The sequence below is a fragment of the Sphaeramia orbicularis genome, chromosome 12 (assembly GCF_902148855.1).
Source record: "Sphaeramia orbicularis chromosome 12, fSphaOr1.1, whole genome shotgun sequence".
Classification (NCBI taxonomy): Eukaryota; Metazoa; Chordata; class Actinopteri; order Kurtiformes; family Apogonidae; genus Sphaeramia; species Sphaeramia orbicularis.
The window spans coordinates 43,158,837-43,183,069 of record NC_043968.1 but is presented as its reverse complement, the minus strand read 5'-3'; the positions used below and the strand labels follow the sequence as shown (position 1 = coordinate 43,183,069).

General features: G+C 37.4%; 1 protein-coding gene across 5 annotated transcripts in view; it reads left to right on the top strand.

The window, feature by feature from the left end:
* Positions 1-21,714, top strand: part of col7a1l (collagen type VII alpha 1-like) — a 78,646-nt gene extending 56,932 nt beyond the window's left edge. For 3 of the 5 annotated variants that reach the window (XM_030150311.1, XM_030150312.1, XM_030150310.1), the window contains 26 exons: positions 3,802-3,828; positions 3,929-3,988; positions 4,357-4,482; positions 4,642-4,713; positions 5,426-5,461; positions 5,661-5,720; positions 6,205-6,249; positions 6,339-6,374; positions 7,444-7,479; positions 7,694-7,750; positions 7,848-7,919; positions 8,137-8,208; positions 8,316-8,351; positions 8,437-8,517; positions 8,605-8,658; positions 8,793-8,846; positions 8,969-9,031; positions 9,109-9,171; positions 9,285-9,401; positions 10,667-10,744; positions 12,119-12,172; positions 12,280-12,328; positions 15,183-15,419; positions 18,339-18,407; positions 21,263-21,442; positions 21,561-21,714. In XM_030150311.1, the coding sequence (XP_030006171.1) occupies positions 3,802-3,828; positions 3,929-3,988; positions 4,357-4,482; positions 4,642-4,713; positions 5,426-5,461; positions 5,661-5,720; positions 6,205-6,249; positions 6,339-6,374; positions 7,444-7,479; positions 7,694-7,750; positions 7,848-7,919; positions 8,137-8,208; positions 8,316-8,351; positions 8,437-8,517; positions 8,605-8,658; positions 8,793-8,846; positions 8,969-9,031; positions 9,109-9,171; positions 9,285-9,401; positions 10,667-10,744; positions 12,119-12,172; positions 12,280-12,328; positions 15,183-15,419; positions 18,339-18,407; positions 21,263-21,442; positions 21,561-21,580 (1,854 nt within the window). In that variant the 3' untranslated portion in view covers positions 21,581-21,714. The remainder of the gene's footprint in view (positions 1-3,801; positions 3,829-3,928; positions 3,989-4,356; positions 4,483-4,641; positions 4,714-5,425; positions 5,462-5,660; positions 5,721-6,204; positions 6,250-6,338; positions 6,375-7,443; positions 7,480-7,693; positions 7,751-7,847; positions 7,920-8,136; positions 8,209-8,315; positions 8,352-8,436; positions 8,518-8,604; positions 8,659-8,792; positions 8,847-8,968; positions 9,032-9,108; positions 9,172-9,284; positions 9,402-10,666; positions 10,745-12,118; positions 12,173-12,279; positions 12,329-15,182; positions 15,420-18,338; positions 18,408-21,262; positions 21,443-21,560) is intronic. The other 2 variants (XM_030150314.1, XM_030150313.1) reach the window with 2 other exon arrangements.
* Positions 21,715-24,233: the final 2,519 nt, after the last annotated feature.

Below are 24,233 nucleotides of genomic sequence, written 5' to 3'. Positions count from 1 at the left end.
AAAGTGGAAATTTTGTACTTCTATTTTGTATTTATTTACTGTTTATTTATTTGTTTATTTTTATCCTTCCTGTGATTTGGAGGGAATGTGTGCCAGGGGAGGGGGGATTTGTTCCGTTTGTTGTTTGTCTGTGTGTTGGACTTTTGTATCATACGTCGGAACTATGTACTTTTTTTATATATGTTAAAAAATAACAGAAACCAATAAACAGAGGGTTAAAAAAAAAAAAAAAAAACGGGTTTGTAGGAGCATTTTTAAAAAGAAATACATATTTTTGGTTTACAACACGTCACTTGCGCCTACAATACTACATGTACATTTACAATGTTATCTGGCCTCATTTTGACGCCATATCATTCATACTTTAAGTAGATGAATGGAAGTGTTTCGAAAACACACAGTAACAAAACAGACTTAAACCTGATAGGACTAGATATTAAAAATGACCAGTCTTTCAACTCATGTAATTAACTTATTGCTTTTTTTTTATATTACATTGAAGAAATCATAGTAGAAGTAAGGATAACAGTGTTACAACACATCTCATGGTAATTAATCCTGTTATTTCAGAAAATACTTCTTCATGCATGCGTTTGATAGCTGGCCTATAAGCCTCCTAAGCAGCAACAACAATAGTTTGTGCCCTGAGTGAAATGAATGATTTCTAACAGATTGATGTGACAGATCTCAATCATTTCAGAGTTCCTATTGGCTCAAAGCTAATATGAATGAGACTAACATACACTGGTAATCATATAGAACAATTTATAGTCATTATTTTGCAAACTCTCGTGGTTACACCTGAAGCCTTGAGACCAGTGCTCTAAACACAGAGAATGTAACAAATAATTAAGTAAATTAAAGTTAATAAATAACTTAACTATTAAATAAATAGTAAATAAAACTGGAACGAAAGATGCAAACTATCTCCACCTGGACGTAGCTGTGCAAATAGAGGCCATCCATTGGATGATTAGCAAAGTGATAGATTTGTTTGAGCTGCAAAAACTACAGTGAGTAGATTCTCATTTGCGCAGGAGTATAAAGATTGGACATGCTAGGAGTCATGGGGCTCATCGGACTTGTAAAATAGTGGCTCAGGGAGCAGTAAACGTCATTTTCACACATGGATTGGAGACTGCAGACTCCAGACCTGAACCCCACTGAGAATCTTTGGGATGTGTTGGATACGATGTAGTACAGTGGTCTGACTCTACCATCATCAGCACAAGACCTTTGGGAAAAAAATGAACCCATTAACCCTTTCATGCATGAATTATGAGAACCTTAGTCAATATTTTTTTCCTGAGTGTTTTTATTCCTCTTTAGGCATGAAAAAGCAATATGATTGAATTTTTTTAATGAACCTTTTTTTTTTTTATAGAGTTTCAAAAATGTCCACTCAGCTGGATACCATGTGTTTAATTTTTGAAGCAAAGAAACATGTATTTAAAACACAATATCAGAAAGTGTTATACTGTGTGAAAACTATGAAATAAAAACATTTTTAGTGCAGCTAATCTGATGTTTTTATTATATTCGCAATTTTTAGTAACAATTGATTTACACTCAAACATGTTACTGCAGATCAGGCTTATCAAGAACAGCAAAGTTACTTGGGTTGGCATGGGGTCACCATTGGTTCTGGGGGTGGGGGGGCTTTGTGTGTCACAAAATCTTGTATCATAAAATTTGAATTTCTTTCTTTTTTGTATATTGTAGTTTTGGAGATTCACAATGAAAATAAATTTTAAAAAAATTGATCCAAAAAAAAAAAAAACCCAGCAAAATTACAATAATGGTATGAACTGCAGTGTATGGGATGGTGCGTAAACATCCTCTGTATTGGCTGATCTGCAACTAAAACAACAAAACTCATGAATATATAAGAGAACAGCTGTAGAATAGCTGTCCACTGTAGTGACCACTATGCATGAAAGGGTTAAAGACCCAAACAACCACTGGCTACCAAACTCATCTACCATTTTAAAATGTTTAATAACTTCTGATCCACTAATCCTATCAATCCATGTTATAATTGACATAAAATATAGTTTGTCATCTTTTCATGGTCATCAGATATGACCCATTTGGACGTTCAGAGGCTCTGTAGTTACTGCGGAAGCACCGTCATCTTCAATAACATTGATTCACCAGTAAAACCCATGGAGTAGGATCAGTGACAGTGGATGGAGACACTTGGTTTATGTTAATTTAATTATAAATTTAGTTGAAAAGTCACAGTTTCTTCATTTTTCTCTGTTTCTGATATGATGACAATTAACTGTAATCTGAACTTTTATGAACAAAAAATAAAGTCAATTAAATATGGGAAAATACCAGATTTTTATTGAAAAAATGCAAAATACAGAGGATAATATTATAGTAAGTAGTGATAAATTACTTAATAAAGGTTATATAGAGAGAAAAATTTATTTTGTAACTACCACAAAAGTAACACTGGGTCTTTAGGGGTTAATGCAGCTATTGATGTAAAAAATGTTAATAAATAAGCAGGATGCTGCAGCAAAAGTGTCCTGTAAAGCTAAAGGGGATCCAACGAAATATGTGCATGTGGGACTTTTTTGTGAAGCAGTGAAGTATATAATCATACAGTATTTGCCAAAAAATATATAGTTTGTAACATTGTAACATTGAAAAATTACAGTTGACAAACTTTAATAATTGAATACTGATGTAATATGTGGGTTCAGTAGGTGGTGATGAGTTGTTGTTGATGAAAAGAATCAGCATAAGGGAGATGGATTAACTTTTCAGATCAAACATTATTACCCAACTTCACATGTTACACTATAAACACACTTCCCAAGTCCTGATGCCCAACTGACCTATCAGAATACCTACATAACCAATCAGAATCCAGAAATACATGCTTAGAAAGATACACATGAAAGCCAGAAGCCGATTCAGCAGTTATTATTAGTGTTAAAGTTCTGTAAAGATTCTGTCAGCAAGTATTTAAATACTATGTGAAGTATTTTGTAAATTATCTACATTATATAAGTAAAATACAGGAATTAACTAGACCTTTAAACCTTCCACCTACTTTAATACATGTTTACAATACACATGTTTACAAAAATCTACCACACACAGAGACTAAGACGGCCCCTGTGGATGCTGTCATAAGTGTCATTTTTCATTACTATATGGTTCACAGACTATTTTAAGATCCTTGTATTGTGCAAGAGGAAGGCATATGTAACCTAGCCACGTAAACTGGATGACTGGATGAAATCGTGGTTGAATATGTAGCTCTAGCTCTAGAAGGGACTGTGTGGTTCTGTCTTTCGTGTGAATCGGCCCTTTGAAACATATCTGCCCATTGTCAAGATTCATTGAGTCACAAGTAACAACCCACTGATTATACTAATTAAAATCATCATCATCATTCTCAGATCACAAACGAAAAATGACAGTCACCACATGAAATGTGCCACCGGTTCATAAAAATATCATCGCTGCTCTCCCCGCCTACCCACATTGCATCAGTAAATGACATCAGAGCTCAGGGAGGACTCGTCTCTCCCGTCTCGGCTGTCAGAAGAGCCTGTTGAGTCCAGAGCTTTGATGTCCCCTCTGCTCTATTTCTGTTTGGCTGTGAGACAGTAGATTAAAGCAGTCATTAATAATTCCCCTTGTTAAACATGCCGACAAGCCTGCTTATTCTTTTGTGCTTTTAATATTAAATTCCTCTATGTTGGTTTCTTTTGGCGCCTTAAAAAATGTGTCAAGCTCCAGCTTTCTAACTGAAATATATTGTTTTTGTCCACAATTCAGGGTGAAATTGGTGAAAAAGGACAAAAGGTGAATGAAGTCTTCTTTGAAAGCTAAGCTGTGATGTGCTCTATTCTTTTATATTCTTATCGTGAGCCCTGTAAGTTTCATCTCCTCTGTCTGCTTTCAGGGAGAGCCAGGCATCGGACATAGAGGGCCGGAGGGGCAGGCTGGACCTCCTGGGCAGAAGGTACAATTTTGCTCCCTTCTTCCTTTTCAAGTTTAAAGCGATGTCTTATTTATAATATCCCTACTAAACCAATTAACCCCCACAGCCTTTCCATCGCTCTCTCTTTGATTGACTTTGTTCATCACAATTTTAATTTAAGGAATTTAATTGGCTCAGTGACTCACTCACTCTTTTAGAATTGTGTACGAGTGTATTAGGTGATAAAGGCAAGGACTTCATTTGAAAGCAATTTACTCAAAAGTAATAGAAAATGCAAATAATAACATGACGTAAAACAAGTGGCCTTTAATTGTATGATTGTCTGCCAAGCATTTGATCTCTCTCCATATTTCATTTCCATTGTCCTCTTTGTTGTTGCGTTGCCTCAGGGGGAACCAGGTGAGCCCGGACCCCCAGGTGCTCAGGGAATACAAGGCATCCCAGGCAACACAGGCATCCAGGGCTCCCCAGGCCTGAGGGGTCCCCCAGGAGACCCAGGACAGCCAGGACGAGAGGTACATCATCATGTTATGCATGTCAAGTTATTATTTAACTTACCCTGGGGTGAAAATGTATGAGTGTTCTGTACCATAATTGAATTAATGTTTGATATTAATGTATAATATACATGGGTTTATTCCATGCTAAGAGGATATTTTTATGTGTTGATGCAGGGAGACAGAGGGAAACGAGGGAAGAATGGTTCACCTGGATCATCTGGACCTCAAGGAGAACCAGGACCTCCAGTAAAGAAATACAAAGATGGATTGACTGAATTCTTTTTTTTGTTTTGTTTTGTTTTCTGTCCTGAAGCATAAATTAACACTATCTTAGAAATAGTGATGTCAAACGATTAAAATTTTAAATTAGATTAATTACAGGGTTGCTGTGGATTAATTTCAATTAATCATGATTACATATTCATTTTTAATCTATATTCATTGTGTTTCATTTTGCATGAGCAAACAGACTCAAGGAAGAAGGAAATATATATGTGCACTTAACATGTTTTCTAAACACCTTCAACAATTTCAACAAAACAACTTGAAACAAAACAAACTTGAAACAACTGTTCCATCTTGGTTTGTTTTGTTCTCATATTTCCATCCCGAGGGCCAACATGCCGTTTAGTATCTTCCATCTTTATGGGTTGGTTCTGCTGCCTGTCACTGCCGGATCAACTGCTCATTTGTTCATGTGCAACACTAACTCTACTTGGACAAACTGGCCCAGATGTGTTGGCAGAGACGTTCAGAGTCATTCTGTGCTGTAGATGGGTTAATTGTGTTAAAATTATTAATCAGATTAATCATGATGATGGATTAATCCACGTTAACGTGTTCATTTTGATAGCCCTACTTAGACACTAATGTTTTGACTGGAATTCCACTTCTTTTATTGCTTTTTTTTTTTTTTTTTTGAGAAATCCTGGTTAACCATATTTTCTTTCTGTTGAAGGGTTCTCCTGGAGTACTTGGAGTAAAAGGAGAAAAGGTACAAGTAAAATATATTATTTCAGTAGCATTTCGATGTCATGAATATGCAGTTGTTTTCATGTTTTAAGCAAAAAAGAAATTACTGTTTTTCTCCCTCTTCAGTGTGTGTTTACAAATGTCATGGCTTTTTGTTATTTCTGTTACTTCTGAGTATTAAAGGGGGTCTTATTTTATCAAGTCTCTTCTGTTGTCTTCAGGGTGACAGTATTCCTGGGGAACCTGGTATCAGAGGTTTAGCTGGTTTCCCAGGTCGAAAGGTGAGCTGGACAACCTCTATTACTACATATGATAACATGGACTGTGTGTTGTTTTTTTGCTTGTAATGTACAGTCATGGAAAAAGTTATCATACCATTGTTCATTTTAACACCTGGTACAACTAAAGGTACATTTGTTTGGATAAATATAATGATAACAACAAAAATAGCTCAAAAAAAGAGTATAATTTCAGAGGTGATATCTATCCATTTTTCATGTTTTCTTGATAATAACCAAAATCACTTCAGTTCTTTCATCAATAGCTATGGCATTGTACTGACAAAAACAGTGCTTTTAGGCATTACACGTTTTCTTTTCTGTCTGTTTTAGTCACATGATACACACAGGAGTTAGTACTTGATTGCATAACCATTGTTTTCAGTGGCTTTTGATGGTCTAATAATTTTTTCTGCGACTGTATATAAGTATCTTGGGTTATATTGTTTTGTAATGAATAATAACATGACTGTATATTTTATTTTAGGGTGAAAAAGGGCCACCAGGTGATAAAGGAATCCCCGGACACATTGTAAGGAAAACACTAGAGAATTTTATTTGAGACCAGCTTAAAGTGTATATATATATATTGAGACAAAATCCTTTTAAATTCACTCTCAGGGTTCTAAGGGCTTGCGTGGTTATAAAGGTGAAAAGGTAAGCTCTTTTGTCACATAACTTTGTCCTATTCCACCTCATTCCATAGGTACATTGAAAGGTTCACTGTAAAACTGAACAGTCTTGAAACAATGAAGCATTAACCAATATTTAATGTGATTAAGCAAGAACGTTCATCTAACCTTCAGCATTATGGATGCATCTCAAACATACAAAATATACTTCCTCTCAATGTTTTCTAACCCTTATGCCCTCCTCAAATTTACTATACACTAGTGACCTTCGTGGACAAAAACAGATACACTCACAAAAACTACTATAAAATCATCATATGTCAACATTTTCTTGTTTTTTTTTTTTAATTTTATAAATCTCTTAAACAACTTCCCCCCTGCTCAAAACTACCAAACATTCAACAGTTACCAGGATTTTAACCCTTAAAACACTAGTTTAATCATTTGAATTCAATGCTGTGGAAGATGATGGTGTTTCCAAGTTCACTACGGAGCCTCTGAACGTCCAAATGGGTCATATCTGATGACCATGAAAAGATGACAAACTGCATTTTACACCAATTATTTCCATGTGTTGATAGAATTAGTGGATCAACAGGTATTAAACAGTTTAGATCAGTAGATGGTCTTGGTTGCCGGTGGGTGTTTTGGGTCTTTATGGGTTAAATCTCAGTGAACTTTGTGCACATACTTGATATTCATAAAATCATGCCTGACTGTTTGTGTGAGCAGTGTGATGTGATGTTTGAGGGATCTGTTTCCCATTCATTTTGATGTGTCAGCTGGTCCAGGTCATATTGAGAGGAGTGATGCCAGTTATCCAGCAGAGTAGATTCATGTTTGTTTGTTTCTACTCAACTGTCACAACTGAAGCATCCACATATGAGTTATTTATCACACACATCGAAGCACCACTAAACCTCAGACAGGTGTGTAGATCGAAGGCATTTTATGAAAGCTCCAGTATATTTAACTGTACTGTATGTTAATGTGAGTTCAGCACATTTTCCAACAGAAGAACTATCAATGCAATTTTCCTGAAATATTCATGTTTGTAAAGTAATTTTTGTAAAGATTGTCATTGTCATTTTTAGGGTGACCGTGGATTGCCTGGAGTACGAGGAGAAAGGGTATGGGGGTTTTGATTTGCTTATTACAACCGAGTCAATGCACAATTTTACCAATGTTTCTGAAAAGATGGATTGTTTTTCATATGAAGCCAAAGACAGTACAAACAATATGATGCATGGCTTCATATATATCCATGGAAATTTACATTTATTATTTTGTAATTGAGTTTGTTGTTATTTGATTTGACACTAAAATGTAAATTTTTTCCCACAGGGGAGTGTGCTTCAGATCCAAGGACCACGTGGTTTTAAAGGCTCCAAAGGGGACGCGGTGAGATCTTCTTTTTCTTGTTATTATATTAATGGCTTTATGAATTTTACTGCATGTCACCTGAGTAAAAATGCCCTTATCATTTGGTTTGATGCAGGGTGAGCGAGGCCCACCTGGTTTTGATGGCGATAAAGGAGAAAAGGGAGAGGATGGTCCCCCTGGAGTCAAGGTATATTGATGCAAATATGTTGAAATAGTATACAATCATTGCTTTTCATAAGCTGAGTTCAGCACAGTACCTTGAAAAACTCAACAGCATATATGATGTCTTCAATAGTAGTGTCAAATATGCTATGATTAAGTCTCCACACAGGTTGACTGGTGTTCAGATTGTTGTTAACCACAATGCATTTGTTCTTAAATAGTATTTAAAACTGTTTTTAAAGGGTCTAAAAGGTGATGCAGGCACTAAAGGTGCATTGGGGCGATTTGGAGCACGAGGTCCAGTGGGCCAGAAGGTTGGTAAAGGGCCAATCTGGATTTGTTAATTTGCATAAACACAACTTCTTCTTTTTTTTTTCTTCTTTTTTTTTTGAAGTTCAGTGTTTCTTTCTCTTTTCCACAGGGAGAAGCAGGGGAGCCCGGACTCAATGGAGTGATGGTAAAACCTCAAACATTGAGAATATGCAATATTTGGGGGACAAAAGTCAATATTACATTGAGGTACTTGGATTTTGTGATTAAAGGGTCGCAATGGGGATGATGGGGTAGATGGAGCCAAAGGAGACAAAGGAGACCTCGGACTTCATGGAGAGAAGGGCAGTCAGGTAACAAATCATGATCCTTTTCATTTTATCAGTACAAAGAACAACCTGAATGGTTTTCAACTTGCTGAGTTTGCTTTGCTTTAACAGGGTGATTCAGGAGAACCAGGGTTACCAGGAGATAAAGGGGAGAAAGGGGAAAAGGTAAAGGCCTGGCTAATGCAGTTATTATTCACACTTTTTTTCATTATTATAGTTGTTTTTTATAGTCCCACAGATTGAATTTCTTGTTCATTGTTTCTCTGGGTTTTTGTATTGAGAGTTACATGTATTCACAGGGATATCGAGGCTTCCCAGGACGCACTGGAAGTCCAGGCCTGGATGGAGAAAAGGTAATCATAAGACAGTTCATCTTTATGCACTAAAATCCTATATTATCTAACAGAGACATCTGAAAAAATCATGTCTTCAACCTGTATTAATTACAACTAAATGCTGTTTCTTTCCAAAATAGGGAGACATGGGTTTCCATGGAACCCCTGGTGTCCCTGGATTAAATGGACATACAGGGCGCAAGGTAATACACATCCACATGTCTACGCATTTCTCTGTTTTTATTCAACAAACATATTTTACTTTGACTTGATGCTTCAGGGTGATAAGGGAGAAGCAGGAAAAAATGGAGCTGATGGAGATCCAGGTGAAAAAGGGGAAAAGGTTGGTTACATGAAATGCTCATCATATATATTTATGTTGTCTTTACATTTTGAGAAATAAATTAAATATATAAATAAATCATTCTTACATATACTGGCTTTATATCCGTACAGGGTTCAGGAGGTTTCTCAGGTTTCCCAGGGTTTAAGGGCTCAGCAGGAAGTCCAGGAAGTATTGGAAATGAGGGACCACCAGGACTTCCAGGACCTCGTGGGAATCCAGGGCCTAAAGTACACAAACCTCTTTAACATATAGGAGATAGTGCTTTGAAAGCTGCAATGAAGATATACTTTTATGCTGATGAATGTAACAGAAAATTGAACAAAAATGTGTACTGTTCACCCTGTTTATAGTATCAAACTGTTCCACTAAGTCATTATTTCACATTAACACATTAATAATTTGCCATCTAACGCCTAAGTTGTGATATGGTGTTCTCCCTAACTAACTGCTTTGAATAATATTTTAATGACATCTCACACACCAGCAGACATTGTCAACTCTATGTGTTTCACACGCACATTACAGTAAAATCTGTGATTCCTCCTGACGTTGTCAGATCTGGCTGGGCTGGGCTGAGATGGATAGACTCATAAACAACATTAACAGAGTAGCACTTGGCAAAATTATGTCTTTTGTGTCCAGATAGTGACATATTTAGGCCATTATTTGGTTATGAAAGCAATGTTAAGAGTAATATCTGTAAACAATAAATATGTACACACAAAAAATGAGATAATTAACACTCGATACTTCTGTCTTAATAATAATAATGTAAAGTAGTTGAAGATACAGAAGTGTTGAATGTGAATCACTGCTTCTGTGATTTATACAATTTAACCACCCACCAACATGCCTAATTACAAGCGTTTAATTGAATGGTGCAGCCAGAGGATAACCATGTGTTTATCTAACACTGAGGTACAACTGAACTCTCCATCTGATGATTACGACAGAGTTGCAAAACTTTTCTTGGCACTAGTGCAATAAATGTGGTCGGTTTTCTCTCATACTTTGATCATGTTCACATTTTAGCTTCATGGTAGCCATTAAACACTCAGGTCAATATGATACACCAACAATAAACACCAACCATCTGGATGTGTGAGCAGCAAATCCAACTCAGAGGAGGAGAAAACTGAAATGTGACAGAAAACAAATGACAGAGGGATGAGATGAACTTGATTACAGTTATCACCATGTCTGCTTCTGTCCTACAGATACACACAAATGCATAGAAGGCTATTTCTGTCAGCAGCTTTCAAGTAATATCTTACTCAATTAGTTCCCTTCAGCTACAATTACCAGTCTCTCAGTGCTGACGGAAACTGGCTGGAAATCTCTAATGAGGATGTTCCAAGGATGTACCCTAATTGGGAGGAATCTGTGATTCATAGTGGTAAAACAGTAAAGATGGAGGGGCAGGGGCCAGTGGTTTTTATGGAATGTTTGGCGGGTATGTTTTCTTTATGTGACTTTTTTAATTTTTTCACAGGGAGACAAGGGAAGGAGAGGCAGGTCAAAGCCATGTCAGAAGGGGGAACCAGGGACTCCAGGACTAAGAGGGGAGAGTGTGAGAGTTATGCACAAACCCACACACAAACACAAACACTTTCCTGTCTATCTATGTTTCTCTTTGCATGTCTCAGTGATGGTTTATTTCTAAATGACTGCATTGTTTGCCAAGGCACATCGATGCCCATGTTTCATGTAACTGTAATCTGCATTTCACATGTTTGTCTTTGCTGAGTTCCTGTAGTTCCTACATTATCATCTATCAGTGAAGTAATAATGTGCTAAAAAGACATTTATAAATATAGAGCACCTTCTAGAAATGTTAGAAATGTTGCAGATGCAGGTGGAATTTCCATAAGTGTGTACTTTTCACTGAGAAATTTCTGTATGCCTTGTTCATGCTGACTGGGGTTTGGATTTATTTTTTAAAAACACTTGTCAAATTAAGCTAGTTTTATCTTTATAACACAACATCACAAATGAAACATTTGCCATAATAGGCTTTGCAGTCTGATACAATACAACACCCTCTGTCCTTAGGCCCTTAGTTTGAGTAAGGAAAAAAAAAACATTCAAAGGGAAAACATATTTACGGCAAATAAATGAAAAATGATAGATAAATGGACAATGAATCAATCAATCAATAATCTCATTCCAAGGTCAAGCACCACTGAACACCAGAATGGAATTTTCTGTCTATATTAAGAGGAAGATCTATGTACAATATATACAATATGGACCAAAGATTAGGACACATTTAGTAAAGGGGTTTCATTTTTAACCAGGGCCTACAAAACAATAATGACAAATGCCATAATAAACTATATTTTATTTTGCAATAAATCTTCTTGCAATAAATATTTTGCAATTGTGTTTAGACTTAATTCTGCTTACATTGTCATCTACACTTACAAAATGCTTCAGAATTTGCATTTACTTAATTTTTCTCAATATTGATTTTTTTTGGTAGCAATATAATTGTTTTAAATGTTCTATCTTCAAATTTCTAAAATATTTGTCATGTTCTGACCAGCAATATTAGTCATAATCCACAAATAACCATTTGATTTATCCAACTGTCATTCAGGAGGAAAAAATAGAATAAAGAAATATGAATTTGATGTTTGTTGTGATAATTATTGACATCAGGAGAAAGCCTATGAGCTGTAGGTGTGATGTGTCCCAATATTTTTGTCCATATAGTATACTCAGAGTACAGTAGAGTACTTACGAACAACTACAGCATAAGCATGAATAACATGTTGCATATCTTCACATCCACTGGTAATTTTGGTGTCAGAAGAACAACATCCAAAATGTATTTTTAATTTATTTGGATGTCAGTTAGCGTCACAGTTGTCTTCCTGGGTCCAGATTGTTGTCCAACAGATATGCATATATAATATAATGTGCCAATGTGTTTTTCCTTTAGGGTGAACTGGGGATTGGTGGAGCAAAAGGGGAGAAGGGAGAGCCTGGGCTTTCGGTACATATTGATCACACACTTCAACATAATCACAAACACAGTGTATGTATACAATGTTCATACAACCTGAGGAAGAGAATTAACAACTTAGACTTTTCTGTCTTGAGGCTAATGAAGTGAAGGAGCTCGTCACGCAGGAGGTGGTTGAAAAGTGTGGTAAGTACATGTTCCTCTGTGGTCTACTGTGTGTGTGTTCATCTGAGAGTAAATATAGGCCGGCATGTTGTGTGTGTGTGTGTGTGTGAGAGTGTGTGTGTGTGTGTGTGTGTGTGTGTGTGTGGTTGTTTATTGTGGAGCTCCTGTGGCAGTGGCATGGCACCCGTGTGTGTCGTGCCATCTGTTATGTTCTCTCAGAGGAACACACACCAGGGTGCTATCATGAGTAGAGCCATTCACGAGACAGCCATTAAGTGGGACGCCTCACCAAGAATCTTCTCCACTCACAGGACACTTAAGGGATAATTCTTCTTGCTGTCAACCTTTTTGCCACAGTCCTTGAGTCTCGAGGTATTTTTCCAGTTTTGTTGCCAATAACTGAAATCTGGATATCCAATTCCTTTTCTGTCCTCTATTTATTGAGATTTACCTTGTATTAGTGTTAGTGTAAAAATACACTAATAACATTTATGTAAATACAATGAAACTCCACCGGAATTACCAAGAAAAAACACATTATCTTAATAAGATACCAGTAACAATCTAAGTATAATTACATAATATCTGGAAATTAATGTAGAAATTTGGAACAGAATTCTTTTTCTTATATAGTTACGAGTCATGACTTCATAAAGAGCTGTAGAAGATTCCATCAATACTTAGCTGATCATGGTACATGTTAGAGATTTTCTTGTGATTAAACATATAGAATTGAGGAAAGATATTTTTTTTACCTGCTGAAGGCTGTAACTTCAGCCTTCATCCGAGCTGTCAAATGCTTCCTGGTGTGACGTGGCTAAAAAGGAAGCATTTGACAAATCTGATGAAGGCTGAAGCTACAGCCGAAACCATCAGCAGGTAAAAATAAATAAATAAATAAATAAATAAGAATAAAAATGAAAAACATCTCTCAACATGTCTGATCAAAAGAAAAACTCTTAACATTTGGAATGGAAGACTTGACGAACGTAATCAATCAATTAAACTAAAACTCATAGCTGCTTGTTTTGACTTTTTAGCAAAATAACACTGTCTTAAAATCTTCATATGCTGCAGAAATGGATCATTACCTCCGCCAAGGAGGTTATGTTTTTGCCAGGGTTTGTTTGTTTGTTTGTCTGTTTGTTTGTTTGTTTGTTTGTTTGTCTGTCCGTTAGTGTGCAACATAACTCAAAAAGTTATGGACAGATTTGGATGAAATTTTCAGGGTTTGTTGGAAATGGGATAAGGAAGAAATGATTAAATTTTGGTGGTGATCGGGGGTGGGGGGGCCCACGGGGGGGGCCACTGATCAGCCTTGGCGGAGGTCTGCGCTCTCCGAGTGCTTCTAGTTTACATTATGGCTCTGTTAACTTAGCTCTGTTTTTAGATGAAAACAGCCAGCCAGTAACAACACATATCACCACTGTTTTCTGTACAGTTTGAGTTGTCGATAGATGCAGGAAACATCTGTTTGGAATTGTCCAAACGAGGTCAGAACTGTCACAGTTTAGTCTGAACCGTGAATCGAAAAATGGTGAATTTAGCAAAGATAATAATGTCACATAATAATTTTATACTTTCATAAGCCTCATAAACTCACCCATGTGGAACCACTGCAATTTCACCATCAGATTCCATTTCATTTAGAGCTAAATCTAGTGGTGAAAACAACAACAGTGCTTCTAGCTTTTATCACTTTCTTTGACTGTAAAAGTTGTTTCTTAGTGGTTCTCATCCAACCATTGGAGACCGGCAGAGTGTCCCTGAGCAAGACACTGAGCCCCAGGTTGCACCCAGTGACTGTTTCACTGGTGTGTGAATGTGAGTCTTTGGTGAATGTTTGATGAATGAGACACATTGTAAAACAGTGGTTTCCAACCTTTTTTGGCTTGTGACCACATTTTAACATCACAAATTTCTGGCGACCTCAAACATTCAAAACAGAGACTTTTTTTTGCTAAAATTAACTTGTTTTTGATCATGTAAAAGTTCACTGTACTATGTTGCAAATAAACATTAATTTTAGATGACATTTAGTCTATATAATGTATATTATTATGGACAGAGGCAGAAAAGCCAGGTGTAGATTACTGCACAAAGTGAGAATTTTATTTTCCTTGGTCAGGATATGTACAGTCAGTCCAGCTTGGATTTACAAGACTGACAATTAATACTGAACAAACAATAACTCAAACTGTGAATTATGAAAGAGCTGCAGCATCTGAAACCGACCACGATGAACGTTTGAAAGATAAACAGTACCACAGTGCTTCAGTTTCAGCTTCAGAGTTTGTCATGTCTTTTATGGATTGGGATTGTCTCTATTAACTCACCATATATTTTTTATTAGTAAGTTTTTATTCAGATTTTTTGTCAATTACTAGAAATTGCAGGCGACCCCATTTGAATTCCAGGTGACCTCATGTGGGGTCCCAACCCCAAGGTTGAAAAACACTGTTGCACAGTGAGTACCATAAGAGTAGAAGGGTGCTTATATAGATGGAAGTACATTTACTGCAGTTTATTTGATGATAAAAGTAAGGCATTCTGTACATGATGTTTTTCCCTTTGGTGTCAGATTATTATAAGTCTGAGAAACACACTTTGCTTCTCAAACATCCAGCTGACATGACGCCTTATGTTGTAGGCTATTTGTAAAAAAAAAAAAAAAAAAAAAAAAGGATTACAGCAAAACAGCGTGTGCTTGAATACTACTACGACAAGTTTGGTGAATGATACTGACCAAATCATCACAGCAACCCTTTTCCTGTGGCAATGTATTGTGTTGTTGTTTTGAAAATGTGTTTTAATTATTGTCTTTTAAACTTCAGAAAGAAACAACATGTGTTTTTGCTTCTGCCTATGATTCCAGGGTTGGAGTACAAGTTCATGGTGAAGTCTGTGGATCCTGATGGAACAATGGCAGTGGGTGACAGTAAAAAAAAGCCACATAATGCAGAAATATCCCTTGCCCCTAGTTTTGATGAAAATGAGACAGAAGGAAAAGCTCAGGACATGAAAGAGGAAAGACATGGAGATGAGGAGGAGACACAAATGACCACTCCTCCCTCTGTGACTGAAGAGACGGAGCCATCACCAAACCACACTGGTAATTATAAGAATCACAGTATAACACAGAGACATGAAAACAGCTCATATTAAACCCTCAGATGATCAGGATATCTTGATTTTATTACAACAAGTATTTAACATCTGACCAAATCTGTGTCATTGTTCAATGGTTATATTTGTCCAAATAAAACTGCAAAGTAAACAACACAGTGGGCTGTCTGATACTGAAATGGAGATTCTTTTGGCTCATACCATTAGATAAACAACAATGCTCTCCATAATTTCATTTCATTTATTACTTTATTTGACAGGGACAATGCTCATTAATCAAAAAGAACAAATATATCAAGTCAATAGAATCACCTACACTTATAAACTCTGTAAAGGACACCTCACTTTGTTATAGTTACTAAATCTTGATGAAATCTATCTCTTAAGGATCCAGTTTGTGAAACAGAAAGGGCCTTGCAAGGATGTAGTGGTAGAACTGGGATAGATTTATTTCATTTCTATCCACATAGAGAGTGGATGACTGTTCACACAGTCCACCATGTTTCTATAATATCTCAAAATAAACTTGTGGACTATAAATATGAACCAATTTTTCTATATTCAATTTTATAGTCGAGCAATAAGATACATTGGCATCACCCACAATATTTGAGTATGGACCCTTGTTAATATCCCCCTAATAAGAATGGCTGTAACAAGGAATTTGTGTGTTTTTTGCGGCCATTGTAGGTGAGGGTTTGGGTTGGGGGTATGAGGTTGGATGGAATCTTCAACTTCATCTCTAGTTTCCACTTTGGACCGCAGCTCTAAAGTGAAGCCACTGCAGAAATAATACAGCTGTTGGCCTCTGGGATTAGCTCCAAAAAGGCTTGGCTCCCATAGACTTACTATTTTCTCTCTAAAAATGCCAAGGCAATTTTTTTTTCCCACAAAGTAATACCAGTCTCAACTGTTTTATATGGAACCTAATAATAAGGTACCTGGTGGTCTTTAATCTTTCTTCTGTTAAATAGATCCAATACAAGCAGGTCAGGTCAAATACAGCCTTTGAGTATATTAATAAAATGCATTTTCTCTGACAGAGAGTTTAAAGGGTACCTATGGTGAATTTTGATTGCTAGCGATTTCAAAAGATCACGTATAATACTAGCGGTTCCGTAAGGTAACTTTAGTCATGGCCTTTTGACAAGTATGTGCGAGTACTAAGTCACTCGTCCGTCAGTCAGGCATGGTCAGCGACATGTTGCCTCCTTCATTGGCTGTTCTAGCACCGGTAGTGAAGAAACCTTGTAGTATTATCCGATTAGCTGGGCTGCGATAGACTGGTCTCTGACCGGTGTGCAGCAGACACCAGTCTAAGATGACACATTATGGGGTGGGTCACATCCCTAGGACAACGGCGTGATGCGAAGCTTACGGCTCCTGAAACAACAAGCACAAACTCGTGCTTTCTACTCAGTCTCACTGACTGACTGATGCTTGTTCATTTGCACTCGATCACCAGGAATCAACGCTGGTACGTCACCCCTGGTCAGCAATGGCTGCTCTCCATAAGTACTGCCCACGCCTGTAATTCAAGTAATAAACATAATGGGTGCGCACTTGAAAACCCTCAGCCTTCAGCCCATACCAAAGTTTTTGCACATACAGACAGATGGACAGACGGATGATGTGCTGGACACCCACCCCACTCACGGGCCTCAATCTGTGCCTCAGTACATAATTCTACAAGTTACGTGATGGACCTGTATGTGGAGGATGTGTCGATAAAGCTGTGACAAAGTGAAAGTGAGCTCCCCTCACCTTATCATTGTTGTTGACTGTCTGCTGCACCCCCGCAGTTGGGAACCACTGGTGCATGCCAAAGTTTTTGCACACACGGACAGACAGACAGATAGACAGATAGATGGACGGCCAACTGATGACAATACCCTGTGGCTAGTGTGGTCAAGGATAAAAAGGTCCAGTGTGGTGCATTTATGGTGATTATTTTACTGAATTTGCAACAGTTAATGCAGTAAGCATGACCAGTACAGGTACACTTGAACTGTAGTTATGGTTAGTAGGTTCAAGAAACAAAACTGTAAAATGACTTTATACCATGCTTGATGACGTTTGCCTTTTTCCAGTGGCAGTTAGAAAGTTGACCTCTGACCCCTGTAATTGTGCCACGTTTTATCTATATGTTTTCACTTCTAGGTAAAAAAAAAAAAAATTAGTACAACAGAGCACACTATACATGTTTGTGCAGTTACTATAAAACTCTCTTTGCACAACAACTTTAAATATTAATACAGTAGCTGTTGTATGTGTCGCTTTCACTTACACCTGGTACCTGATGATGTGTCTGACATGCTGTGCTTGTCTGTGCACATGTCTGTGAACTGTACTATTCTTTCTCAAAGCACTAAAACAAAAAGTATGTAGTATTCTGCTACATTAAACAAAGAGTTGACACCGAGCAAGAAATTACACAATTATTCATATGACTCATTAGTGATTATACCTAGAGGTAAAAATTGCTTGCTGTGTGCTAATTAAATGTATTTCTTGCTTCAGGTAAATACAATGAAAAAGTAATCAAAGAGCGAGCCTGTCATTGCCCACTGTCAAAGTCAGTCTATTCATCAATTAGAGTCTTTGCATATAGAACAGCAGCATTAGGATTGTTTTAATGCACACAATTATAAAAACACTGAAGCAAAGTATTTCCACTACATTTTTAATTGATTAATAAAAACAGTATTTCTCTTCATTGTCTGCTTTGTATTTGACTTCATGTTTTCCAAAGCAAACAAAGATCAAACTCAGAATGGGATTTTTAAGCCATAACACCATGGGCACTCATTACGTTTTGGTCCAGGAAAATAGGTCCCATCGTAGTCACTAATGATTGTACCCACCGACATGCAAACATTTAACTAATGTTGTTTCTGGCTTCCAGACTCTCTTCAGCAAGAGACCGTGGACAGGGGGCAGAGGAAGAAAAGACAAGTGTTTGGATCCAACACTGGTGGGTTAGTGGCCAAAACTACAGGTTTTCATCTCATCATTTTTCTTACCTAGTCTTCTCTTTTTGTTTGTCATCACTCTGTCTCACTTTCAGTCGTCTGTCTGTTTTCTGCCAAAATATTGTATCATCTATAAGTTAGAATTTGCTAGAATTGGTTTGGATCACAAAGTTGGAGGGACTAATAAGAATACATCTCTGTCTAGTATGTGTATTAGTGTCTAAGGGGAAATGTTTTGTATAAAAACACAAAAAGAAAAGACTCCCATGTGCTAAATAAGATCTCAAGTGTGATAATTATTAAAATGAACAAACATTGCATCACTGTCATAAAAGTTAATGAGTTAAATGAACATTAAGTTTACAGACATGTTTATTAAAGGTTTATTTGTTTTGAGACATTTTGGAAAGTACCTTTGGGAGCTGTAAGATCATAGGTGTGTAGTGTTTTTACCTAGATATTTACAAAAACTGAGGAGGGTTGGGTAACTGTCTTTCTCAATTTTTCAGGTTGGTTCAGTTCAATCATACCTATATTGCTCAGTATCACAAATTAGAAATTTGCCTCAAAAGGCTTTACAATATCCTCTTTCCTCCAGGATGGACAGACAGAGTAATAAATGTTGTGTGTGGAGACATTTGCGAAGACAATAAATGCAGCTGAAGCGAATAGCAGTTTTAGGACAGCAGCTAACACAAGATTCTGACTTCATAACTCCAGCCATGGTACCAGGACAGAAGGACAGGACAGTCAAACACTCATACAGCAGTCAGCCATAACACTGACCACTGACAGGCAAAGTGATTTTAATGCTGATTATCTCATTCCAATGGGATCTGTCAGTGGGTGGATATATTAGGCAGCAAGTGGACATTCAGCCCTTGAAGTTTGTTGGAAACTGAAAAATGGGCTAGTGTATGGATTTGTGCAACTTTTACAATGGAGAAGTAGTGATGGACAAATCACTTGGTCAGAGCATGTCCAGATCTTGTTGTTCATTTTCAGTGTAAGGTGGTTCGTACCAACCAAAGGTATCTAAAGAACAACAAGCAGATCTCAACCAATCCAGCATCTATGGAGCAGAGCATTATTACCTCCTGTCTAATATTGTGCAGGTCCATCCATGGATCAGATGTATTAGTCCAACACCTCCCACAGATGATCAGTGGTTCTCAGATTGGGATGTCCTTCCTTAGTCCATGTTTGGTCGGTACTAACCACTGCAGACCAGGAACAGCCAACGAGACCTGCTGTTGTGGAGATGCTCCGACCCAGTCATCACCGTTACAATATGGACCTGGTCAAAGTCACTCAGTTCTTTACTCATTTTGCTGCTTTCAACACATCAACTTCGAGGATTAAATGTTCATTTGCCGCCTAATACGAGGGGGGGCTGAAAAGTTCATAGCCTGACTAAGAAGGAGTTATTCCGCAGCAATGAAACTTGGCATACATTAAATTCAACCTCTCCTGATGCTAACTGCATGGTCTCCTTCCAGATAAACCCAGATAAGATAAATAATTTAGGACTTTGAAAAGTAGTACTACAGACATTTCATTAAAATGCTTGCTTTTCACCCCTCCCTCATTCTCCCTACCCCTCTTGAATTCAGCTTCCCAATTTTGCACAGTTGATAAAGCTGGAGCATCATCCCCTATAGCAACCATGTCAGCATGAGTGTCCTTGGGGGCTAACCCCTTTTTCTGCAGACATTTGATAAGACCACAGTGCCACGGATGGTTCACCAAATGTCTCTGGTACTACTTTTCAAAGTCCTAAATTATTAATCCAATGTGGGTTTATCTGGAAGGAAACCATGCAATTAGTATCAGGAGAGGTTGAATTTAATGTATGCACAGTTTCATTGCTGTGGAATAACTCCTTCTTAGTCAGGCTATGAACTTTTCAGCCCCCCCTTGTATATCCAACCCAGTGTAATAAAATAATCTAAATTATCAACACTTCTCCAGTCAGTGCTCATGATATTATGGCTGATTGGTGTGTGTACACTGCCTGGCCAAAAAAAAAGTCACACACGTTTTGTTTCTGGACACATAACACTGCTGACCATAGATCTGACCAGCTGAAGGCTTGTACTGTCGGCACTGGGTATGATGGATAAATTACCACATGACCACAGACCACATGACCTTTTTCTTTTGTCTACAGTCCAATCATGAGGCTCTCCACCAAACTGATGGTGTTTAAGAAATGAGAATCTACTCACTGCATCGGTTTGGGTTAAAGACCCTGTTTCTAGATGAAACATATCAATCACTGCAGTAATTATCCAATGGAAGGATCCTAGCAATCTACTTAGTTAAATCCAGGTCCCACCTTTTTTTTTTTTTTAACTGTGCAGTGTATGTGCTGAACTTATTATTAGCTGAAGAAAAAGGTGAAATGGTGCTATTTGTCCTTCAAAACATGTTAAATAAAAACATACATTAAATGAAACTGTACGCTACTTTAGACTTGTTGAGAGTTATCTTTGATTGAATTACACTAACAGAGTAAACAAGGTCTCAAAGGTACAGCAGCTGTTTACTTTTTCAGTTGACTCTGTTTAGCTCTTCCCTTCAATTCTTGAAGATAAAGTACTTTTAATAATCTTAAATAACGCCTGGCAAATCTTAAACCAGTGGCCTCAAGTGATATCAACAAATAACTTGTTTTCCAGAGCGCGGTGTTTGTCATCACCCATAAATCACGGAGGCTGATTGCAGTGATCTTCTCAAACCAGCTTCTTTTTTCTTCATTTTTTCAGTGTATCCTACATTTTAGGCTTGTGAAATGTGAAGTATTTAGTTTTGTAGGCACACTTTGACCTTTTTTTCCCCTTGTATGCGGTTTCAGGAACTGAGCGGTGCCTGGAGCCCATGTCTGAAGGGCCCTGTTCAGAGTATATTTTGCTGTGGTACTTCCACCAGCACTCAGGCAAATGCAGACCGTTTGTGTACGGGGGATGTGGTGGAAACCGAAATCGATTCTCCTCAAGACAAGAGTGCCAGATCTGGTGTGGGATGGAGAGTAGAGGTAAGCAGATACAGGAAATATACGGAGAAAATTAATTATACTGGTTGAGTAGATACGATAAGGACAATACAATAATCAGCTCTTTACCATTATGTATTATTTATTTTCACTTCCACAGGCACTGACCCCTGGAGATGAAGCCACCAACCACAAAACAGATGACAATTTTGTACATAACTTTGTAAAATGTTTGTATTTTATTTATACATTTTAGCAGCTGTTTCTTGGTTGTTTATACTGACAAAGTACCAAAAATAAAAATGTGAGTGTCAAAAATATTCATTTGACTCAGTTATGACTTTTTATGTGAATCTGTCAGCTGAAAAATGAAATCCTTTCATGTCTCTCTCCTGTTCGTCTCTCCAGTCTCTCTCTCTTTGAGCCACCTTTCCTATGTTTTGTCAATTGCCCTGCATCCTGTGTGGGAAAGAAAAATACCAAGCTGGTAGCAGATTTCCTGCTGTCACCTCCACCAGTGCATATGTTCATTTGGCAGGGGGTGTTATGGGTCAGGCTGAGAGCCAGATGAGGGGCCATCAGGGGCCCAGTGAGCAAGATCACGCAGGGACTGTTTTAGAGGACTCTCCATCAGACCGACACAGCGGTAGCAGGGGATTCCTGCGTGGGCGTCGGTGTGGGTGCAGCACACATTGATGTCTTTTTTTTTTTTTTTGGCAGGGTGAAAATACACGACACAGCTTACATTCACACTTACTTGTTGAATTTTTGTAGTGCAGTGGATAGCGTTTTTTAAATTACAAAACATGTCTTTACAAATTATAATTTAGCATCTATCACAATGTCAACAGTAGTTTTTACACCAGGCAGCAACTGAAGTCATGCATCAAAAGATTCTGTGCTTTAAACAGAAAATGGCAGATTAGTCCTTTACAAATAATTTTCTGGAAGCTTCATCAAATTAGTCACGATTTTGGGATGTTATGTAGTCCCACATGCTAGGATGCTTAATAGATCTAGAAGTTACACAGCCACAGTTTCAGGCTGATTTCACCAACCACATCCACTGTCAGAAATTCATAGAAATATTCTTCCTTTTAAAGACTTTCATACCACATCAAATAATAGCATCTGATTAAAAATAAAACACAAAATGGGTGTCCATCCCTTCAAGCCAGGAAGCATGCATTAGTGTCTGAAAGAACTCAACATGCTTGTAGGGAGCCTTTACACATATATAAACAGAACAAAGGGTCTTAATGCCAAGACACATCCTGATTCAAGTGGCGAACAACATAATCCAACAAATTCAGCTTAAAGTGTCATTTCTTCATTAAAATTGAAGAGGAACAAATGATTCAATATCAGAGATCAGCAGTGGAGTGGGTGGATATCTTGTTCTGCAGTGTGTCATAGACTGTGATTGTTCCCGCTGTGAAGACAGAAAAAAACAGTCACATCAATCCGACAATGAAGTTGCTCATTAGAGCTTGACCCAACACCCTTTGATCCTCACACATGCTCTGTCTTGGTTTTGACACAATAATGTGTTGCATGCTAACTCTAACTTTTAATTAAATCACTGTGCAACACATACTGCATTCAGCATTCAAATCATACTCACTGGGTACTTTTCCAAGCACAGCCTGTGTGCTATTGTCTATTTGTCAAGTCCATTTTTTAAGCTTAAAAAAGAAACCTGTTGATGTCATTATATATCAAAATAATGTCAGGGTCTGACATACACTAGATCAAGTGATGGTCCAGTTTATCTCATATATTTTCAGTACCGTATGTCCAATGTATGAGTGCATAATTGATTCTTTGTCACATATTTTATTACAAATTCTAAACAGTAAGTGGATCAAGACAGGAGTCTTATGCACTGCAGTTGTTTTTATATTAAATATTATTACTGCATCAGCTTAGCTCCTTGGAAGATGCATGAGGACTTGACTGTGGCAAAATTATCATTATCTATAATACTTAGCATTGAGTTATCATGGTTTACATTAACAACTACTGAAGTATTAACTTGTGCAAAACATGTATTTTCTTAAGTTATGTGCTGATGTTTACATTGCTTTTTATTGTTGGTCTTTCTACACCTTCCATGTTTGGTTAACAACTACAGATCAGTTATCATAGTTATGAGTTACCGTTACTTGACAACCACTGACTGTAAACCGTTGTGATTAACCACTGGTATAATTATTAAAAGAGAGCCTTATATGTGGTACAAAAAGTTAGAAATTATTTAATTACTGCCAATCACTATGATGTTTTTTTCCCCCATATTATGGGAAATAACGTCATAAGATATACTGATTTGTATTCAGGACCAGGGACAGCTCCTTGGTCCTCAAAGCAACTCTTTCAATAAAATATGTTAAATATGTATTGGTCTATTCAGGACCAAGGAACTGTCCCTGGTTCTGAATGGGAGCTGTCCATGGTGCTGGTCTGTCTGTCTGCCCGGTTTGCGCAAAAAGTACTGCAAATATTTTCATAAAACTTGTTGGGAAGGGATGGCAATATTAGAAAATGTAGGCTCCTCCCCTTGGTGTGGATTTCGCCAAAATGACACGGATCAATCCTTGGTACGACCCTCATACTTATTAAAAAATACATGCTGAGGTTTTGTTTAAACCTGCTGACGGACAGTCAGACAAACAAACGCGCCTTATTACGCAAAATAAAAAAACAAAAAGTCTGATGAATGGTCGTGATGTCTTGTGCTCACCGACAGGAGGTCACATTTACCAACTTTTTTTTTCAATACATCATCGCATCATAGCCAATGGGACAATTCACAGCCAAGCGAAATGTCAAC